The 22,503-nt window shown below is 45.1% G+C and overlaps 1 protein-coding gene across 1 annotated transcript in view; it reads right to left on the bottom strand.

Moving 5' to 3' along the window:
- Positions 1–22,503, bottom strand: part of LOC126273260 (neurotrimin-like) — a 133,325-nt gene that overhangs the window by 71,335 nt on the left and 39,487 nt on the right. The window contains exon 3 of the mRNA XM_049976805.1: positions 4,284–4,445. Coding sequence (XP_049832762.1) covers positions 4,284–4,445 — 162 coding nt within the window. The remainder of the gene's footprint in view (positions 1–4,283; positions 4,446–22,503) is intronic.

Here is a 22,503-nt window from a genome sequence, read left to right as displayed (position 1 = left end):
CAAAGACAACGAGCTATAGACCAGTGTAGAGAATTGGCAGGAAGCACAGGCGGCTGTAATTTTTGAAGAGGGTATTGGAACGTTGGTACAACGCTATGACAAACGTCTAAATCGGATCCACTACTATGTAGACAACTAGCTGGAAAGTGTAGCCAACTGTTGCAAATAAGACATTCTAGATTTTCACAGTGCTTTCCATTTTGCGACCGATTGGACCTTAGTTTCCGAATAGACCTCGTAGCTTAGCTCCCTATGCTGACAAAATGTTACATGTACAAGTCCGCGATTGTCAAGCATTCCACTTTTATTCCTGTCTTCATCTTCTCCCACATTAATGCTCAGTTTTATCAAGTCATAAAATCCCTTCTTGTCCTAACTTTCTTAGAAAACGTTCATTAAACCTAAGCATGTCGTAAACTCATAAACTGAAGCCCCATTGCTTCTTTGTCTTATCAATCCTGTCCAATACTGGCGTGTTCTTCCACATATACTAACATATTCCCTTATTTCTCCACTTGCTCATACCGCAGATCCTACCCCAGATAAATATCAATGGGCTGCACTTCGCTGACGCTAAACCTTGTGTCATCTTATACTCACCCTAAAATAAAATAAAAATTAGTATTTAGATGCTTTGAGACAGCGGAGTTTTACTTAGCTTAAACCACGTTGTTTGTACCTTACACTGATTTTTAATTGATACCACATTTGTAAGAAAACGTATGAATGACATACCAATAGCGATATCTAGAGAAGATTTCAGAACTTTCGACGTATAAAAAATTAATCATTACATAAAATTCGTTCCTACAAGGAAGGAAATCACACGGAAAGTTAAATGACGAATATACTGAAATCAATTAACAATTTTTTTTTCGCCAATTCACGCCTGCAGGCTGTTTGGCACTCTATGTGTACGGTAATCAATATTAAAGGATAGAACGCCATTATAGAGAATTTGGAACATGGCCAGATGCAGTTACGCTATAGAAACAAGACTCTTAAAATTCCTAGTTTTGCTTTTGTCGACTACTTTGCAAAATTCTCCGAGTCATATGAGTGGAAAGAAGAGAAATTATCGTTTTGACAAACGCAGGAAGAACAGGACTTGAAATATCTTATGCAATCAGCGTATAGGAAAATGCAAACAAATGTTCCAAATTTAATGAAAAGAGTCAATACTGCATTTGTGAGGCAACACAGAAGAACAGCAGTGACGGGGTGGATAATAAATTCAAAGTCAGGAAGAAGGGAATGGCCTTTGAGTTAATTAAAGATGTATACAGAAGAGATCTACCACCTGTAAAGGAAAGTGTGTGTCATGTAACGGTAATAAAATAAAGAACGACATTTTACCTCGATCTGGTTCGAATGAATGATAATAGCATATGTAAGATTTTTCAGCACGTGGACCACAAGGAAATCTCCTTGGTGCAATTGGCTCTAACAAGAGATCTGAAAGAGACGAAGGTTGAAGAATATGATAGCCTGAAGATAAATATATTTCGAAATTAAGTTTCAATTACCATTTCTAGAGACAAACAAAACCGAAAACCAGGGCAAAGTGGTTAGCATTTTGGAAACAGTAGCACTGATAGAATGAAAAAGTATTGGGAAAAGTGGAAATCCAACCACGACTAGTTATTTAAATGAATAATAGGAAGCCCAAATAGAGAAGAAATATTTCTGCAGAAGGTATTACCATCATCCCAACTCTACGAATATCGATTGCTACTGATTTACGGCCTACAAAGACGTGTTACTTCAAAATAGTTCTACATCAGTTACACCACAATAAAATTATATGCACACATACCAAATATATATAACCCTTGTATCATCTGTCCTCGAACTGGAAGTACTAATTACGTTTTATGACACAAGATATATTCCCCCGTCTCAGTATGCCCTATTAATGACCAAACACTGTTATTGCACAGTCGTGTACATATGTTTTCTAAGTGACAGCGTAAATTTTGCTAGTTATGTACAATGAGGTGACAAAAGTCGTGGGATGTCTCCTATTATCGTGTTACATCTCCTTTTGCCCTGCTAGAAACTTCAGCTGGCATGGACTCGACAAAGGGCAGGAAGTTTTTTGCAGAAATATTAAGCGATGCGGCCCCTATTGTCGTATGGTACAGTATTTTGCGCACGAATTAAACACTCGATTGTGTTTCGTAAATGTTCGACAGGATTAATGTTGGGTGATCTGGGCTGCCAAATCATTCGCTCGAACTCTCCAGAATGTTGTCCAAACCAATCGCGAACAATAGCGTCACAGTGAAGTGGGGCAATGTCATCCATAAAAAATCCATATTCGTTTGGGAACAAGTAGCCGAACATAAACATTTTCAGTCAATGATAGATTCAGTTGACCAGAGGAGCCAGCTCCATGTAAACACAGCCCACATCATAATCGAGCCACCTCCAGCTTGCACATCCACTTCTTGACAGCTTGGGTCCATGGTTTTGTGAGGTCTGCACCACACTCAAAACAGTACCATCAGATCTTACAAACTGAAATCGGGAGTCATATGATCATGAATAATCTTTTTGTAGTAGGGATTCACAGTTATAACATCTTCACGCCAGTGACTGATATAAGTTATTGTTATACACCTATGGTGTTCTAATGCATTTGTGACTAGTGATGGTTGAACAGACATGTACACTTTCAGCTAATGTTGTTTTACGATGTTTGAATACGTGCGTTCGCACTGTGTAAAAACGCCATGTGTGTATTTAACAGTATTGACAACGACATACAAATCCCTTCCAACTGTAACTTGGCCTCGCTCCCTCCCCTCAACAGGACTCCCCTTTTCCTCACCCCTCCTTCTTCCAGAGTGGATTTTCCTTCTTTCCACCCCATGAGTCCTGCACCCCCTCCTCAACTGTGTCCCACCCACGTCCTTCCCTCACCAGCCCTCTTCGAAGCGCCCCTACCTGTCTCCCCCCCTCCCCAACCGCTTCCCCCTCCCTCCCTTCTCCCTCATCTCCACGCCCCTGGCAGATCCTGTGTTTTGCTCATCGTCATCAGTGTGATACGTCAGTATTGTGTTGGTGCTGTATTCTTGTGCGTTGAGAGGTGTGATTTTACCTGTGTACTGTACTTGTACATAATGTTACTATCAGTGATTGTTATGCGCTACGCTGTCCATTGATACTTTTGTGCTTCGGCCATCCTTCGCCTTGTGCTCTTTTAACTGTCCCAGTGGTTTTTTCGCTACTTTTTTCTGGTTTTTGTCTCCATTTTACAGTTGCCCCTTTTTGTCTAATAATACAATAAAGAAAAAAAAGACATACAAATGTATCCGATTACGTTACGTTGAGCCTTAATATCAGTACTTGATAATAGCCTAAGGCCAGAATTGCAGTAGTGTCATAAAAACTTACAACAGTCACTGGCGTAAAGATTATGTCCTTCATCTGACCTGCCACGGTTTTCCAGTTGTATAGAGGTCCAACCGACATGGCCACAAGTCTAGGAGAGGCGCTGCAGGCGATGTCGTGCTGTTAGCAAAGCCACTCGCGTCGATCGTATGTTGCCAAAGTCCATTAACGCCAGACTTAACCGCACTGTCCAGACGAATACGTTCGTCGTACGTCCAATGCTGATTTTTGCGGTTATTTTACACAGTCTTAGTTGTCTGTTAGCACCGGCAATTCTACGAAAACGTCTCTGTCCTCGGTCGTTAACTGAAGGCCGTCGGCCACTGCGTTGTCCGTGGTGAGAGGTAATGCCTGAAATTTGGTATTCTCGGCACACTTTCAACACTGTGGATCGGGGAATATAGAATTCCCTAGCAATTTTCGAAGTGGAATGTCTATGCGTCTAGCTCCAACTACCATATTGTTAGTCTGTTAATTCCCACCGTCGGGAACTTCTTGACAAGAATCACTCGCTTACAAATGACAGCTACCTCAATGCACTGCCCTTTTATAGTTTGTGTACGCAATGCACTGCCACTTGTATATGTGCAAATGGCTACCCCAAGACTTTTGTCACCTCAGTGTACTTTATATCCTTAGTAGGCCTGTTTTAATCCCTCTACAGGTATGCGTTAATAGTGAGGCTGAATGCTTCGAAGTCAACTACATCCGTAAATCGACAGAAACTAGCCTAACATGGCTGTATGAGCAGAAACTAGCCTAACATCGCTGTGGGAGGATTTGTTCAACGTATTGGTGAAACATTTCATTCGCGATTCCTCAAAAACACTAACAATGTAATCAAAACTCCTTTGAAGTCAGTAGTATTGTTATTGTTAGTGCCTCACCTGACACTCGTAGGTGCCGTTGTCCCTCTTCTGGACGTATCTGATGTGCAGCGTCCAGTCCTGCCGGTTGTTGAAACTGCTCACCTGGAAGCGTTCATCGTTGGTGTAGGTGTACAGGCCGGACGAGAGGATGTGCCAGTCGCGCCGCCTCACCCACGACACCTGCCAACACGCAAAACAATTCACCAACACTCATAGTACCCAGAAAGAGGTATCTACTACGTCCGAGTACACAGTTACCCAGAGAACTGCTGTGTCACGAATAAGTACAGGAGTCGATATGGGAAATTCTTGTAAAGTACACTTAGCTATGGCTGGAAAGTAGTAGTTAAGGGACCGATTGTCACATTGGCTGGCAGGCGCGGGCGGTGTTGATATTGAGTAAACGATTCTGCGAGCTACGTTTACGACACCACTCGAGCCTATGCAATAATTGGGCAGCACAGGGCTCTGACGTGCTGTGAACCCATCGTTGCTGTTACAACAGCGCCTATTGACGTGTGTGTAGAAGCTGAAGTGGGCTGAGGGAAAGCTGACGATTTAAGTATTAAAGAGCACTCCACTTGTTCCGTCCAGAGGAATTACACTGAAGAGCGAAACTGCTACACCTGCCAAGTATCGTGTAGGTTCCCTGCGATCACTCGGAAGCGCCGCAACAGCACGTGGTGTCGTCTCGACTAATGTCCGACGTAGTGCTGTAGGGAACTGACACTGTGAATCCTACAGAGATGTCTATAAATCTTGAAGAGTATGATGGAGTGGAATTCTCTTTGGAACAGCACGTTGCAAGACATACAAGATATATATACTCAATAATGTTCATGTCTGGGGAGCTTGGTGGTCAGTGGAAGTGTTTAATCTCAGAAGAGTGTTCCTGTAGCCACGCTATACCAATTGTGGATGTCTGGGATGTCGCACTGTCCTGCTGGAATTGCCCAAGTCTGTCGGAATGCATAGACATGAATGGATGTAGATTATTAGACACGATGTTTACGTACGTATCATCTGTCAAAATCGCATCAAGACATATCAGGGACCCCATACCCCTTCAAATGCACACGCCCCACAGCATTGCAGAGCCTCCACCAGATTGAACTGTCTCTTGCTGACATGCAGGGTCCATGGATTTATGAGGTTGTCTACATACCCGTACATGTCCATCACCTCGATGCTATTTATAACGAGACTCGCCCGACCAGGCAACATGATACCAGTCATCAACAGTCCAACGTCGGTGTTGATGGACTCAGGCGAGGCGTAAAGCTTTGTGTCGTGCAGTCATTAAGGCTCTTAAAGCACATATCGATGATGTTTCGTTGTGTTATTCGCACGCTGACACATATTGATGCTCCAGCATTGAAATTTGCAGCAATTTGCGGAAGGGTTGCACTTATGTCACGTTGAACGATTGTCTTCAGCCGTCATTATTCCCATTCTAGCAGGATTTTTTTCCTGGACGCACGTAAGTCGGGAATTTGATGTTTTACCGGATTTCTGATATTCACTGTATACCTGTGAAATGGTCCTACGGGAAAATTCCCACTTCATCGCTACCTCGGAGATGCTGTGTCCCAACGCTCGTGCGCCAACTGTAACGCCTCGCTAAAACTCACTTAAAACTTGATAACGTGCCATTGTAGTATCAGTAACAGATATGACAACTGCGCCAGACACTTGTTGTCTCATATAGGCGTTGTGGACCACAGCGCCGTACTCTGCCTGTTTACATAACTGTGTATTCAAATGCCTATACCAGTTTCTTGGGCGCTTCAGTGTGTATCAGGGATGTAGGGAAAAATGTATAAATAATAGAGGCCAGAGGCTCAAATCGGGCTGTCGCGTTGTCTATCTCGCCACATCGAGAACCAGGGAGAATGGCAAGTGTTAAGTTGCAGGCCGACCACAACCACTTTTTGTGATGGATATCAGCAGCCAGCGGGCCCGTTGAAACGGCCGCCGACCTCTTCTTCGCGGATACGCCATAGCTCTGGCGGGACAGGTCGCTGGGTGACATCGTCCACAGACTGCAAGCTGCCATGCTTAGCGGCGGGGCCGGCCCTCAATCTCGCAGCCTCCCGGGTGCAGAGCTGTCTGTGGTCGCCGACAGAGCTGGCCTGGATGGACGGCAGGAGCTACTGAGGCTCACTACAACGACGGCGGTCGGCTGTTTCCCATCAGCGCTCTACCTGGGCTCAACGAACTGCGCTTGAGGGAGTACTCAGCCGTGCCCCAGGCTGTCGCCGCAACCAAGAAGCACAGCTGCACTTAGCCGTGGCATCAATAGGAGCGCAATGTGCGCAAGGCTGGGCGGTCGGATAAGCAGACAGCAGATGTCAGCATTGGCACGCTCACACCCGCGCTGCACGGCGCCATCGCCGGGGTCAGCGAAAGGCCCTCAGTGTACCTTCGATGCAGTACAATCAATTACACGCTTGACATTGTTTCTCTGTACGCTTCAGCATGAGCCACCCCACTCTGCCAAACTATACCTCTCGGTCGTACGGGCATATTACAACCCCCGTGCTCAGGGTGTTGTAACAACCTGGTGTCAGGAAGTGGTCGTTTCGCTTTGCAACACAATACGCTGGAAAGTGTTCGTTCATGCCCAACACTGTGTTTTGGTGAGAGAGCTAGTTTTGGCCAGTGCTAAGTTCAAACGTGTGTGAAATGTCATGGGACTTAACTGCTAAAGTCCTCAGTCCCTAAGCTTACACACTACACACCGATGCCCGAGGGAGGACTCGAACCTCCGCCGCGACCAGCCGCACAGTCCATGACTGCAGCGCCTCAGACTGCCAGTGCTAAGTGAGGCAGTGGCACTTGACATTGGTTGGGTGGTACCAGCTCAGCACAATGTTGTTCTGTGATTCTAAGTTTTGTTTATATTCTGATGTTTCCACTTCTCGTCAGAGTTAGGTGTGTGAGCTGGAAAACACGACTGTTAGAGCTACTTTCCTGAAGACACAGAAACCGGTGAACTTATTTATATTTAGAGGTAAGCCGGCCGGAATAGCCGAGCGGTTCTAGGCGCTACATTCTGGAACGGTCTCAGGTTCGAATCCTGCCTCGTGCATGGATGTGTGTGATGTCCTTAGGTTAAGTTAGGTTTAAGTAGTTCTAAGTTCTATGGGACTGATGACATCAGAAGTTAAGTCCCATAGTGCTCAGAGCCAGAGGTAATGTTGGACGTGATAATTTCATACCAGTGAGGTGACCACTTTGCAATTTATCTGGGCACGAGTTGCTATGTACCAGAGCTGTAGCACCTGTTTGTTCTGTATGTGGGCATAGTGGTCACCTGACGGTTAGTTATACTGAGCGTAGATCGACGAGAATCAGCCGGTGGAACTAATCTGTAGTTACATTTTCTCTGAAGGGTTGAATGGGAGCTCGAGTTTTGCCTTTTTTTTTCTTCAAGTGTCAGTTGAATTAAAGTGGATGTGGAGTACGCGAAATGGTGGAAGCACGTTTTACTATCTCAGATACAGTTTTTTGCTTTAACTCATCAACTGCAAACGTCAAAGGAGTAGTTTGAGAACATGAAGGAGAGAAATTTATAACTCAATTGTGAGTTAGAGGCTCGTTGAGTCATGATCAGTAACAATCAAAGTCTTGAGAGAGTGCCGTCTGCTCCGTGTGACCTGGCAGTGGTAGCACTGGTTAATTCCTTCTCGCGCGAGGCAACCGAGGAAATAACAACTTTTGTTAAGGATGTTAGGATCGCTGCGGAAGCACATGGGTGGTCAGATGAAGTAACCCTGTATGTTGCTAACATGTTTTTGGTTAAGGATGCCAAAGCATATGTTGTCCACCTCCAGACATTGTGTAAAGCATGTCCAGGAGTGTGCCGCAGAACTGTGTCAGCTTCACCAGACGCAGAGAAGCTTATGGAATCCATAAGCTAAATGCCAACACGTTGTGTACAGACCCAGGACGTAGAAGCTAATAGGATACCGTTATAGGAGGCAGAAAATAGAGCGGTGGATGTTTCTTTTGCCTGGATACCCGCTGAAATGTCACGTAGATTACTGATTGAAAACCCGAAGGACTTAAGAGTCAGCTCTTAGAAGCGCGACGTTTATGGAGGAGGTGAATATGGCCACAAAGCAAAGAGCGAACCATCGTGTGTGTGGCATAGTGGGCCAGCGGGCATTTCATCGTAGAGGTACGAAGGGTGGACAGCGCTGGCAAGGGAAGGAGCCGTTAATCGGAAACGGGATTGCTTCAACCATCGGATGGCAATCCCGATAGACCGTAATGCGGCACAAATTACTGCACAGAAGGAATGTAGCTTAATGGGCGCAGCGGGTGGCAGGAAATAGAGATTTTTGGTGGACACTGGTGCAAATATGTCCATTATCAGTCTGGACCGCGTATGAAACCTAACGGGATACCAAGTATAGGTTACATGGGGTTAGGGATGTCAGGGTGGAATCTTTGGGTGTAGCAGTACTGGAGTTTTCCGTCGGGAAAACTAAGTTGAGCGAACTCATTGAATGTTACCACACGTACCCAAAGGTTATTCAGTGATTCTTGGGCTAGAATTTCTCGACAGACGTGTCGTTAAGATTGGTCTTTTGCAACTCAGTGAGAGTTTGTTTCAACGGGGGGAAGCAGTAGCAACTGAATCAATGGCGCATGGTTCACTTATCATGGGGGTGAACTGCAAACGTTTTCAGCAAAGATCGATGAGCCTTGTCAAATTGGGAAAGATGGTGTAGGTTTCAGTGGATTTGCTGAGGTATACATTATTTGTGGTTGAACCTCACATAGGGATTGAAGAGTTTGTTAGCTTGCAATGTAATATGAGCAAGAGTTTGGCACATGCGATTGGCATTAGTGGGGAACAGATGATTCTGGTTAGTGGGGAAGTGACCCTGTCAAAGGGGGCAAAGTAGCTAATCTGGAGGTCTTGGAAGATGAGGACTTTTGTTGGTCGAGCCGAAAGGAAAGCCACATGCAAACCGTCGATGCGGTAGTGTTACGAGGGAAAGAAGGTCATCTGAAGGACAGTGATCGAATGACTATGGAGTGATTTATTGTGTTTGGAGTGTTACTGGAAACCCCACAGACGCAACGCCACATACCGGATGGGGATAGCACACCAGTTTATAGGGAGCCCTGCCATATGGCAAAGCAGCTGCAACCATTGGTAGAAGAATTTATTAAACAACGTAGAACCGAGTGATAGTCCCTGGAGCACAAATATTATCGTCGTGCCGAATAAATCGGCGGATGACACACAAAAATACAGATTTTACTGTGTCTACTTATAAATGCGCAAAGCATTTTGGATACTTATCCACTTCTACACATCACAGAAACATTCGATAATGTTGTTCAGTGTCGGTTCTTTAAATCTGAGGAGCGGACGCCATCAGTTGGTGGTGGCGCATGAAGATAGTCCAAAAACAGCATTTACCATCCCAGCATGACATTTTCGTTACAGACACAGGCCATTTGGACTAAAGAATCCACCGGCAACTTTTCAGCGGTTGTTAATTGGACTGAGCGAATTAAAGCCAAAAACTTATGTGGTTTATGTCGATGACATAACTGTGTATTCAGAAGATTTACCAAAGAGTGTGAGACGTTTGGAGTATATCTTTGGTAAACTTCAATGAGCACATTTGGTTTCAAGTGTGGACAAGTGTCATGTTGTAGGAACTCAGGTCAACTATCTGGACAACATGATTTGTGAGCTTGGTGTACAGACCGATCCCCATCTTACAGACGCAGATCAAAATTATCCGATACCACAAACAACTAACCAGGTACAGTTGTTCATCGGCCTCTGCAGTTATTACAGAACTTTGCGAAAATAGCCGCACCCCTGAACAGCTACTGAATAAGGGGATGAAATTCCATTGGTCCCAGGAATGTCAGGAAGCATTTGGAATATTGAAAAAAATATTAGTTTCAGATCCAGTATGGGTTCTTGCAGATTTTGAGAATGAGTTTATCCCTCTATGTGATGCTTCAGGTGAGGCAGTCAGTTACGTTTTGGGACAGATGGTCAGGAACATCCGGTAGCTTACACTTCAAGGTAATTAAATAAGTCAGGATGTATCTACTCAACAACGGAGCAAGAGATTTTAGCGATAATGCACAGTATTATGTATTTTCGATGTTATCTATACCACAACTGTCCGCGTGGAGTTGCCGCCCGGTTAGAGGCAACATGTCACTAATTGCGTGGCCCCTCCCGCCGGAGGTTCAGATCCTTCCTCGGGTATTGGTGTGTGTGTTAAAAGTTCGTTTAAGTAGTGTGTGAGTCTTGGGACTGATGACCTCAGCAGTTTGGTCCCTTAGGAACATTTTGTATCACACCTCATTGAAATGGTTGCGTGGTTTGAAAAATTCATCTAGTAGATTCTCGTGGTCGTCACGTACGCTTAGTGAATTCGAATATGAGGTGATCCATAAGTACGGGAGATCACACGCACATGCATATTCGTTAAGCCGCAGGGTAGCAATGTTAAGTATTCTAGAGAAAGGCATTTAAGAGGGGCATTGGGCACACAGGAAAGGGATAAGAAGTGCCAGGTTATGCACAAAGGTTTGCTGTGTAGAACGAAGATGTGTGGACCACATGTGGTGCTTCTAGAGGGTTTTGAGAAGGAAGTTTTGCCACAACCTCTTGACCATATGTTGTCAGGTCACGGTGGGCCACATGCAGTGGACAGACAAATAGCAGAGCAGTTTTGGTGGAGGAAGAAAAAGCGTGGCGTGGAGCAGTGTGTTCGGGACTGTGTGCCACGCGTGCGTGGTGCCGACAGTACGAATCACAAGGTGCCGTTCCAAAGGTTACCAGAGGTGTCCAGTCTATTTTCCATGTTAGGGTTGGATGTCCTCAGATCATTTAATAAAACACCTGGAGGAGATAGGTACGCTCCCACGATCATCGGCTATTTTTCTCGATTTATGGCAACGGTACTGATGCCGGACCAACGCTCTAGTACTGTAGCGCATGTGCTGTAAACAACTAGATATTAATGTTTGATGAGCCTCAGACCATAATTGCAGACCAGCGTAAAAATTTGGTCTCGGATTTAATGAAACAACTATGCCGCATGAAGCGTATACGGAAGTTAAGGACGACTCCGTTTCATCCTCAGACCAATGGAAGAACTAAAGATGTGCACAAGACAATTACAAAGATGTTTAATTATTACGTTGGTTCCAGACTAGACGATTGGGACGCCTGTTTCCAACAGTGTGCCTATAATTCGAAGGTTCATACTGCAACGGGCTGTCGCCATTTGAATTTTAGTACGGGAAGAAAATGCCAGAATAATGAGGCAAGTTTGGAGGAATGTACCAAAGATAAACTCGAAGGCACTAGAACCCCAGGAACAATCAAACAGACCTGTGGGGAAATTTCCGTAATACCACGTGGGGCAGTGGGGCAGTGCGTAATGGTCACAAGTCTCTATACGTAAAAGGGGAAAACTAAGAAATTTTTAACAAAATATCAGGGACCATATCAGGTAGTGGAAATGATCTCGCCAGTCAACGTAAAGACGCAGTTCCCCAAAAAAACATTGGTTATACACGTCAGTCGCATTAAACCGTCCAAAGGCGTGGTAGAGGAAATGCCATAGGCAACCAAGGAGGAGGTGAAAGCTAGAAAGAGTAAAGGGAGGGACCTGGATCTGGTGAGCAACGTATGGGGCATGATGTGCCGTATATGTTAATGTCGTGTAAGTAAGCTCTATAACTGTAATGTTGGTTCAAATGACTCTGAGAACTATGGGACTTAAAATCTATGGTTATTAGTCCCCTATAACTTAGAACTACTTAAACCTAACTAACCTAAGGACATCACACAACACCCAGCCATCACGAGGCAGAGAAAATCCCTGACCCCGCCGGGAATCGAACCCGGGAAACCGGGCGTGGGAAGCGAGAACGATACCACGCGACCACGAGATGCGGGCTTGTAATGTTGTTTTTTGGGTTTAATACGCTCCTGGAAATTGAAATAAGAACACCGAGAATTCATTGTCCCAGGAAGGGGAAACTTTATTGACACATTGCTGGGGTCAGATACATCACATGATCACACTGACAGAACCACAGGCACATAGACACAGGCAAAAGAGCATACACAATGTCGGCACTAATGCAGTGTATATCCACCTTTCGCAGCAATGCAGGCTGCTATTCTCCCATGGAGACGATCGTAGAGAAGCTGGATGTAGTCCTGTGGAACGGCTTGCCATGCCATTTCCACCTGGCGCCTCAGTTGGACCAGCGTTCGTGCTGGACGTGCAGACCGCGTGAGACGACGCTTCATCCAGTCCCAAACATGCTCAATGGGGGACAGATCCGGAGATCTTGCTGGCCAGGGTAGTTGACATACACCTTCTAGAGCACGTTGGGTGGCATGGGATACATGCGGACGTGCATTGTCCTGTTGGAACAGCAAGTTCCCTTGCCGGTCTAGGAATGGTAGAACGATGGGTTCGATGACGGTTTGGATGTACCGTGCACTATTCAGTGTCCCCTCGACGATCACCAGAGGTGTACGGCCAGTGTAGGAGATCGCTCCCCACACCATGATGCCGGGTGTTGGCCCTGTGTGCCTCGGTCGTATGCAGTCCTGATTGTGGCGCTCACCTGCACGGCGCCAAACACGCATACGACCATCATTGGCACCAAGGCAGAAGCGAATCTCACCGCTGAAGACGACACGTCTCCATTCGTCTCTCCATTCACGCCTGTCGCGACATCACTGGAGGCGGGCTGCACGATGTTGGGGCGTGAGCGGAAGACGGTCTAACAGTGTGCGGGACCGTAGCCCAGCTTCATGGAGACGGTTGCGAATGGTCCTCGCCGATACCCCAGGAGCAACAGTGTCCCTAATTTGCTGGGAAGTGGCGGTGCGGTCCCCTACGGCACTGCGTAGGATCCTACGGTCTTGGCGTGCATCCGTGCGTCGCTGCGGTCCGGTCCCAGGTCGACGGGCACGTGCACCTTCCGCCGACCACTGGCGACAACATCGATGTACTGTGGAGACCTCACGCCCCACGTGTTGAGCAATTCGGCGGTACGTCCACCCGGCCTCCCGCATGCCCACTATACGCCCTCGCTCGAAGTCCGTCAACTGCACATACGGTTCGCGTCCACGCTGTCTCGGCATGCTACCAGTGTTAAAGACTGCGATGAAGCTCCGTATGCCACGGCAAACTGGCTGCAGCTAGCGCCATTCGACGGCCAAAATCGCGGTTCCTGGTTTGTCCGCTGTGCCGTGCGTGTGATCATTGCTTGTACAGCTCTCTCGCAGTGTCTGGAGCAAGTATGGTGGGTCTGACACACCGGTGTCAATGTGTTCTTTTTTCCATTTCCAGGAGTGTATATCAGTTAGAGTGCATTTTTATTGCCATAGAGGTATTTGTTGTTCTTTTGGATTGATTGTGTTTCATAGAATGTTACTGGCTATTTTATTTGGATTGTATGTTCTCGGAAGGAGGGAGAGTATAAAAGACTAATTTTGATCTACAGGTGGCGAATACAGAAGAAAATCCTGGGGAAAGAGGATGGTCCTGCTGTTACTGTACGATTGCAAGGGCGAGTCAGGGCAGGTAACGATTCAGCCTCTAGAATTGGGTAGGGTGCTCTTTAGGCCACCAGACGTGTGGATTACCAGTCATAAATGGACGCTGAAAAGAACAGTTGAGGTCTGGGAGATTAGAAATACGTTGGTTGGAGGAATTATGTAATGAGATACTGGGGAGTAATTTATTTAAGGAGATAAAGAGAGAGTACCAGAAGCTGTAGTTCACTTACAGTGAATTAAGGACACAGCTGTCACATTTGGTATTAATGGTTCATCAAGCTAAGAGTCAATGGAAGACGGGCTGGATAGGTCGTGAAGGAAAATCGTTAAAGACAATGTTCGGAACAGCTCACGAAGAGGAAGTGCAGGAGTTACATAGCGAAGTCGTTGAGGTTCAGCAGACGGCAAGTCCTAGGGAGGGTGCCATGGAGTGGCACACAATGCAGCTGTCGAACTTAGAACAAGGGATATTGAATAACACGAGACTACTACGACAATTTCACCAGAGCTAACCCGTGTGCTAGCAAAACGAGGGGAGTGTTCTACAGCGATTTGGAGAAAATACAGGAACAACTGAGGGCGTTGGACAACGAAATGAATGGAGCGAGGTGTTGCATGTGATTGCGGACCAACTTCGGGTTACTAGGAGTGAAGCGACATTAGAGGAAGAACTGTTTTATGCAGTGAAGGTGCAACCTAGTCCCGTATTGGCTACGCAGAGGGTATACACGATGGGATTGTGGTGGGTAGAGAGGCAGTTTCCCGCGGAGTTACAACATTTAGCCAAAGTGCCAACGAAGAACTGGCACTGTTCTTCCATATAGCTAGAATAGAGGTAGAAACCGATGGAGTTAGGATCCATATAGCGACTTGTGTACCTTTTACGGGGAGAAATTCCCACTGGTACAGCTTCCAACCACATCCAGTAAAATTAAGGATTCTGGGTAAGTGGGTGGAGATGAGAACATGGAAATTACTGATAGTCTCAAAGTACAAGGTGGTAATGTGACGGATAGAATTGGATAGTTGCTTAACTGGGAAGGTTGTAGTCCGTCCGGGTGGCGAAGCACAGATATGCGGGGATGAGTAGTCAGTTTGTAGCTGGGGGAAGTAAATTCGATGGGCTGTGGCAAGGAGCTTCTGCCAACCCAATCCGACTTCCAGAGGATGGCTAAATATTGACTGTACCCTATATTCACGACGGAAACTGGTTGAATTACTGTGAAGGGGAATGACTGAGGGTTTGAAAAAAAGTTGAGCTTCAGGAAAGCGGAATGATCATTAATGACACGACTTATGAGGTAGTTCAATGATCATTAATGACACGACTTGAGATATAGTTGGGACGGATTTCCGTCTTCTGGCTAGGATTTCAGGTTCAACTGTTATGATATTGTCGCGGATTACGTTGTATTGGCCAGCAAGATCTCTGAGAGTATCATCGATTAAAAATTTGACCTATTTAATGATACACTCGATCCATAGCTCTTACAGTCCTTGGGCAGATTAATAGAGTCCCAGGAAGAGGAAATTTCAAAGTGAACAAATTGCTGGGAGGAACAGGAGGACAAAGTATTAGTGGTGAGTGTGAGGTGTTTCTAGCAGGATTTACGTACTTTATTCCTGGGTAAGACGCAAGAGGACACAGTCTGTGGACGTGCTAACACACCAATTACTAGTACACTACTGGCCATTAAAACTGCTACACCACGAAGATGACGTGCTACAGGCCCGAAACTTAACCGACAAGAATAAGATGCTTTGATATGCAAATGATTAGCTTTTCAGAGCATTCACACAGGATTGGCGCCGGTCACGACAGCTACAACGTGCTGACATGAGGAAAGTTTCCAACTGATTTCTCATACACAAACAGCAGTTGACCGTCGTTGCCTGGTGAAACGTTGTTGTGATGCCTCTTGTAAGGAGGAGAAATGCGTATCATCACGTTCCACACTTTCATCAATGTCGGATTGTAGCCTATCGCGATTGCGGTTTATCGTATCGCGACATTGCTGCTCGTGTTGGTCGAGATCCAGTGACGTTTTCAAGACAACAAACATCTGTAGGAACACTTCGACGACGTTTGCAGCAGCATGGACTATCAGCTCGGAGACCACAGCTGCGGTTACACTTGACGCTGCACCACAGACAGAAGCGACTGCGATGGTGTACTGCACGACGAACCTGGGTGCACGAATGGCAATACGTCATTGTTTCGGATGAATCCAGGTTCTGTTTACAGCATCATGATGGTCGCATCCGTGTTTCACGTCATCGCGGAGAACGCTCTTTGGAAGCGTGTATTCGTCATCGCCATACTGGCGCATCACCAAGCATGATGGTATGGGGTGCCCTTGGTTACACGTCTCGGTCACCTCTTGTTCGCATTGACGGCACTTTGAACTGTGGACGTTACATTTCAGATGTGTGACGACCCGTGGCTCTACCCTTCATTCGATCCCTGCGAATAACCCTACACCTTAGCAGGATAATGCACGACCGTATGTTGCAGGTCCTATACGGGCCTTTATGGATACAGAAAATGTTCGACTGCTGCCCTGGCCAGCACATTCTCCAGATCTCTCACCAATTGAAGACGTCTGGTCAATGGTGGCCTAGGAAGTGGCTCGTCACAATACGCCAGTCAATACTCTTGATGAACGGTGGTATCGTGTTGAAGCTTTATGGGCAGTTGTGCCATTACACGCCATCCAAGGTCTGTTTGACTCAATTCCCAGGCATATCAAGGGCGTTATTACGATCAGAGGTGGTTGTTCTGGGTACTTATTTCTCAGGATCTATGCACACAAATTGCGTGATGATGTAATCACATATCAGTTATAGTATAATATATCTGTCCAATGAATACCCGTTTGTCATCTGAATTTCTTCTTGGTGTAGCAATTTTAATGGCCAATAGTGTAGATCGGTTGACCAGCACTGGTTGGAAAAGCAGTTAGTTTTAACGTCTTAATTAGTGTGTAAGGGCATGAGTAGGGGTACATGATAGTAGTAAAGTGTGATCGGAAGTGCTGCATGGTGAATATGTGAATTATTAGTGTTAAGGTAGCTTAGTGTGACCACAATGTTAAAGATTCGGGACAAGTCTTCTCGGAAGGTAGGAGGCATGCTGTGCCACGAATATGTACAGGCTATGGCTGGAAGGTAGTAGTTAAGGGGCCGAGTGTCATATCGGATGGAAAATGCGAGAAAAGTATATATTTAATAAACGATTTTGCGAGGAAGGCTTCCAACAGCGCTCGCAGGCTAGAGGGCACGGCCCTGCGGGCACTGTATACAACCGTGAAGTAATATGCGCAGCACAGGGCACTGACCTGCTGTGAAGAACCCATACATTGCAGTTACGACAGCGCCTAGCGAACTCTGTGTAGGGGCTGAAGTGGGCTGAGGAAACCTGACGATTGAAGTATTAAAGAGCACTCCACTTTTCCCTCCTATCAGGGATGCAGGGATGTATAAATTAACGAACACGGAGGCTCAAATAGGGAGGTCGTGTTGCCTTTCTGTCTGCATCTACAACCGGAGTGAATGACGATTGTTAAGTTGTTGGAGATTGATTGAAGCACGCACGGACGCGCCGTAGCTATGGCTGGGTGATCCGTACCTTAGAGCTGCACCGATGCGAGGATTGGGAGGGCTTCTAGCCCCCACTCGCTGAGTGGATTGCAAGATGCCACCCACAGAAACGGGACGGGGGGGGGGGGGGGAAGCAGCGCTAGAAATAGCAGCCTCAAAGGTGCAGAGCTACCTGTGGTCACCATCCGATCTGCGGCTAACAGTGTTCGACAGTTTCCCTTCGGCGATGTAGGAGCGAGCAGTCAGCCGTCTCCCGGGCTACCGCGGCCGTCACTTAACCATGCCGTGAGTAGGATCTCGACCTCCGCGAGGCTAGGCGGCTTCATAGTGACAGAGCTGATTGCGCCATTGGGATTGGCGCTGACCCACGCACGCACCCGGCGCGGCGGCATCTCCAGGATCAGCGAAAGGTCATCCATGTACCTTCCTTGCAATAAAGCCAATGACACACTTACCGGTGTATACCTGTACGCTTCGGTGTGAGTTACCCCTCTCTTCCAACCCATACGTTTAGGTAGTTCTGACATACTCCAACTCCAGAGCTTGGGAGGTTGCAACAGAATATAAAAGTCATCCTCCATCTCTGTCTTCAGCTGAGAACTTTTAACTAATATCCAGAATTAATTTTTTGTCTGCAACGGAATGTGTGCTGATTTGAGCCTTTCTGGCGCATTGAAACTGTTTGCTAGACCGGGACTCGAGTTAGGGAGTTTACCCATCACAGGCCAGCGCTTTACCGATTGAGATAGCCAAACATGTCTCACGATCCATTCTCACAGCTTCACGTCCACAAGTAACTCATCTCCTACCTCCCAAACTCCACAGAAATCTCCTGCACACCTTGCGGGAATAGCATTCCTCCGCAAACGGCTTCTCGCAAATTTTGGTGGGTTCTGTACTGTACCACAAAAAAGATACAGAAAAAAGACAAGTTGACAAGAAAATTAACAAGCGCTTCAGAAGCAATATAGGAACAGAAACACGTGACTGAACCAGGAAAAAAAAATTCTGTTATTTGGGTAACAGACTGACTAGTGACAATAAGAGCCTGACGGATATCAAAACTAAAGTCGCAGTGTCAAACGAGGTTTCAGGAATGGAGGTAATTCCTATACAGTTAACCGCCTAAAACTACAGACCATGGTAAAATTAGTGGGGTAACTATTTTTGAGCGTTAGACTACCTGACTGCTGGCTGGCATCCTGACATTATTCTACAATGCGGAATTGTCCACTACGTCTCACGGAAAGTGGAATCTTCAGTATGATAGGAGGCGTGGTGGTGTAGTGTTGTCAGAGGAGAAGCAGTAACAGCATAAAGGGTCGTTCGGGATAGCACAGTGATTTCTAACGTGGAGGAGACACTGGATGTCTGAACTAAGTAACAAAATCGGGTACATTTCAACCCTTCGAAGGCTGCCCAAGACGAAAACTGGTCATGCATTGGGCAGCGTTTGCGTTTCAGGAATGCCTGTAACAGTGCGAACAGTGGAATATATAGTTGGTGGTTTTTCGCTATGGTGGTGTTTTTCATAGTTGGGGTGTGTAAATTTATCGCCCTCGAGAAAAAGCTAAATTTGAAAGGTTATGAACACATTTTACAGCATTAAAATCTGTGTTTATTAGACGACCCCTTTGGAGGTGATGATCATGTGTGCCTAGTGTAAGGAAAGTGTATGTCATGGAGGTATGCATCGTGGAGGTATGTACCAACTATTCCAGTAATTGAAGGCCGTTTGTTTATTGTCACAAGCGTTTAGCTTCTTTTATTTAGGAAGAATTATCAGTGGCTTGTAATACATTTTCCTTTCATACATACAATAAACGTATTATGTGGTACATATAATATGCTTCTATACTGCATGTTGTCGAATATTTATCTTTTTTTACGTTAAAATCGACTTTTGTAGCACAAAGTTCGTAATGCGAACTTATCGTTCGGTGTTTACTTACAATTTCCAGCGCTGGTAACTCGTTTGCGTGGTTCTGGAGATGTATTCGTTAGCTTCCATACACCAGCTGGCTAATTTCTGACGTTCTTTCACCCACATTTGTCACATCGTACATGTCATTTGCACTTTCCATTTTGCGATCAACATATGTGTGTTTTCGGTGTGTAGTGTTTCCAACTGTTGCTCTGTGTGTGTCTGTCTTTTGTTTGTGTTGTGTCGACGTATATGTCTTTAGCAGCCAACAGACACTACACATTTTCGAACTATACTTCTGTTGACCTGACCGCTAACACTTCTTAAAAATGAAAGTGACCCGTCCTTTTTTCCAGATAGGTAGATATCTTTCTCTGCTCCAGCGTCTTACGATAAACTACGCGTAGAAGGGGCTCACGTTCATTCGAATAATCTCTGTAGAACCTCTCAGGTATTTCATGTCGACCAGCTACCTTCCCGGTGTTCAGCGACTTTACTTGATTTTCCATTCCGACGTGGATTATCTGAGAGTACACTATTTCGGCTTTCGTACGACGTTTGAAAAGAGGAACCAGTTCACGACAGTCAACGGTGAAACAGCTTCAGAAGAATGACTTCCCTATTTCTGCTTTTTCGGTGTCGTCTCCAGCTTCGGTTCTAGTACGGATCCTTGCCTCATTAATTAGAGGGTTTCTAAATCGCTACTGACTTTACAGACGCACGTGGTAGCCCCTCGGGCTGAGGCGCCTTGCCACGATTCGCGCGGCTCCTCCCACGCCCGGGTTCCCGGGCTCGATTCCCGGCGGGGTCAGATATTTTGTCTGCCTCGTGATGACTGGGTGTTGTGTGATGTCCTTAGGTTAGTAGGGTTTAAGTAGTTCTAAGTTCTAGGGGACTGATGACCATAGATGTTAAGTCCCACAGAGCCATTTGAACCATTTTTTTCTATGATTTCTTATTTCGTTAATCATTGCCCCATTTGATATCCGTGAAGCTTCTCTTCTCATTGGTTGCTATACCACTTTAACAGCAGAATGCTTTCCCCTTTTTATCTATATTAAGTTCCCTTTTCTAGTGTTGACTCTCATGTGCTTGTTAATTTCTTCCATCAGGAAGTGTTTTCTTTTATTAGAATTTTGTTGTGGTAGTATACAGCATCCTTCAATATGTGTAACACGTATGTCATGTCCTCTTCTGAGTCTAATAGTGCAATATCAGTAGCAGATTTAACAGTTTTCCTTTTTTGTGTCAGTTTTCATTGCAATTATTACATTTTCTAGAACCAAACCATATCGTTATGGAGCAAGAAGAAAGTCTTTCTCGACACCTGTTCTTAGCCTCTTTCTTAATGCCATCAAGCGCCAGTCTATGACATAAGATGACACGAAGAACTAAATGTCCAGCAGATGGGGTCTACATTTGCCACAACCCTAATGTCCTTACGTTCCATTTGTGACATCCATTTTTTAACACTAGATGCTTACAGGCAACAAAACAGTAGAAGGCAGTAGAAGAAGGTTTTACAGTAATGCTGTCCTGCAGATTCTACAATCCTTTTAGCTTAACTAGACAATACGCGTGGGTAGCCTTGTGGAGCATGCATGAAGGGGACATTCGAGATGATTTCCGTGCAATTATTCTCTCTGGGGCATGAGTTACACTGATTGTAAAACACAGACTACTCCATTCTCAAATCTTTCATATAGAAATATTAGCATGGTGATGTGTGTCGTCAATATAGAAGTTTTGTTTGTGATTCCAAGCAGAGAAGCTGCCGCGTTGGTGACGGATTAAAATTACAGAAGTCTGAAAACATACCTATTTCCATCAGGGAACTCCCTATCGTGAAATTAGATTGTTCAAAAATAACTAAAACTCTCTAATATCTAACGCTCGCACTGATTCCGTTTTCTTGTCCCTTTTAATCATCATCATCTTCTTCAGTTTCAGTTATTGGAATTCTGTCAACTGTTACGGTTCGCACCATTTCCAGCGACTCTTCTTCCTTTTGATTTGTATTCCTATGTTCTTACAGGTATTCTTTTAAGTTACATTGTCTGCAGGTATTGATTCCAGAATCTATAATTGTCTTCAACCATATGTTTATTTCATTTCTGATACCAACATATGTCATTCTTTCTGTACCTTTAAGTCCGTTGGCATTTCTTAGATAAATCTTCATTCTCTGAATACGATTCTTTCTGTATACCACACATGTTTCACTTCAGTGTAATTGCATTGACAGAACTACAGGCAGCAGCGACAGTTACATTGTTCAATCGTCCGCTGAAACACATAAAATGTAGCAATTGACTGCTCCGTCGGTTCTTAATAGAATATTATGTAACATTGCGCGTGAAAAATACACGACACTGTTGTAATATTCTGCAATATTTATTAGTAAAACTTATAAAAGTAATACAGAATGATTATTTGTGTTGTAATGGGTTTCAGTGTGCAATTACTGCTTTCCCTCTACGTTCGTCAAGAAAACTTTTATCTAGCGTATAACGGGTATTAATAATGTTACATGAGTGGCAAACAGTGCATGATGGACGCCTTTCCACATGAGGGAAATGGAGAGCATTGCACACACGCCAACAGAAATCACGACACAACGCAAACCCATAAACACTTTAACGCTGGCGGTTCGTTCCAGGCCCTAAAACACTCATATTTGCCACGAAACGTAAATTTATAGAAAGACGCTAGACTGGTATAATATATCAGTTAATTACGCGGATAACCTGGTAACCGAAAAAACAAATCTCGATGGAGGATACAATTAAATGGCTCTCCGCGATGAATAATACCTAAAACAAAGCTAAAACGAAGTGTTACTCGAAACTCCTGTTATATTGTGGCCATCTGTCACAAGCAACCATTAAGTTTAGTATATCCTTTCGCTCTGATATAGGACACTATGGATGAATCTCTATTAGCAGGTCTGACAGCCAGTAATCGCCACATTCCCGTAGTACTACATGTATTTCGTACAGCAGATGGAGTTAAGTAAACTATCGACGAAAATTATGTATCACAGTAAGTAATTCATACATTTTCCTTTGATTCAGTTTTTAGCACCTTATTTATTACAAGATACGTATGGAAATGGAACTGATTTAGTACACTTG

The sequence above is a fragment of the Schistocerca gregaria genome, chromosome 5, assembly GCF_023897955.1.
Source record: "Schistocerca gregaria isolate iqSchGreg1 chromosome 5, iqSchGreg1.2, whole genome shotgun sequence".
NCBI lineage: Eukaryota > Metazoa > Arthropoda > Insecta > Orthoptera > Acrididae > Schistocerca > Schistocerca gregaria.
This window is presented reverse-complemented; position numbering and strand designations above follow the sequence as displayed.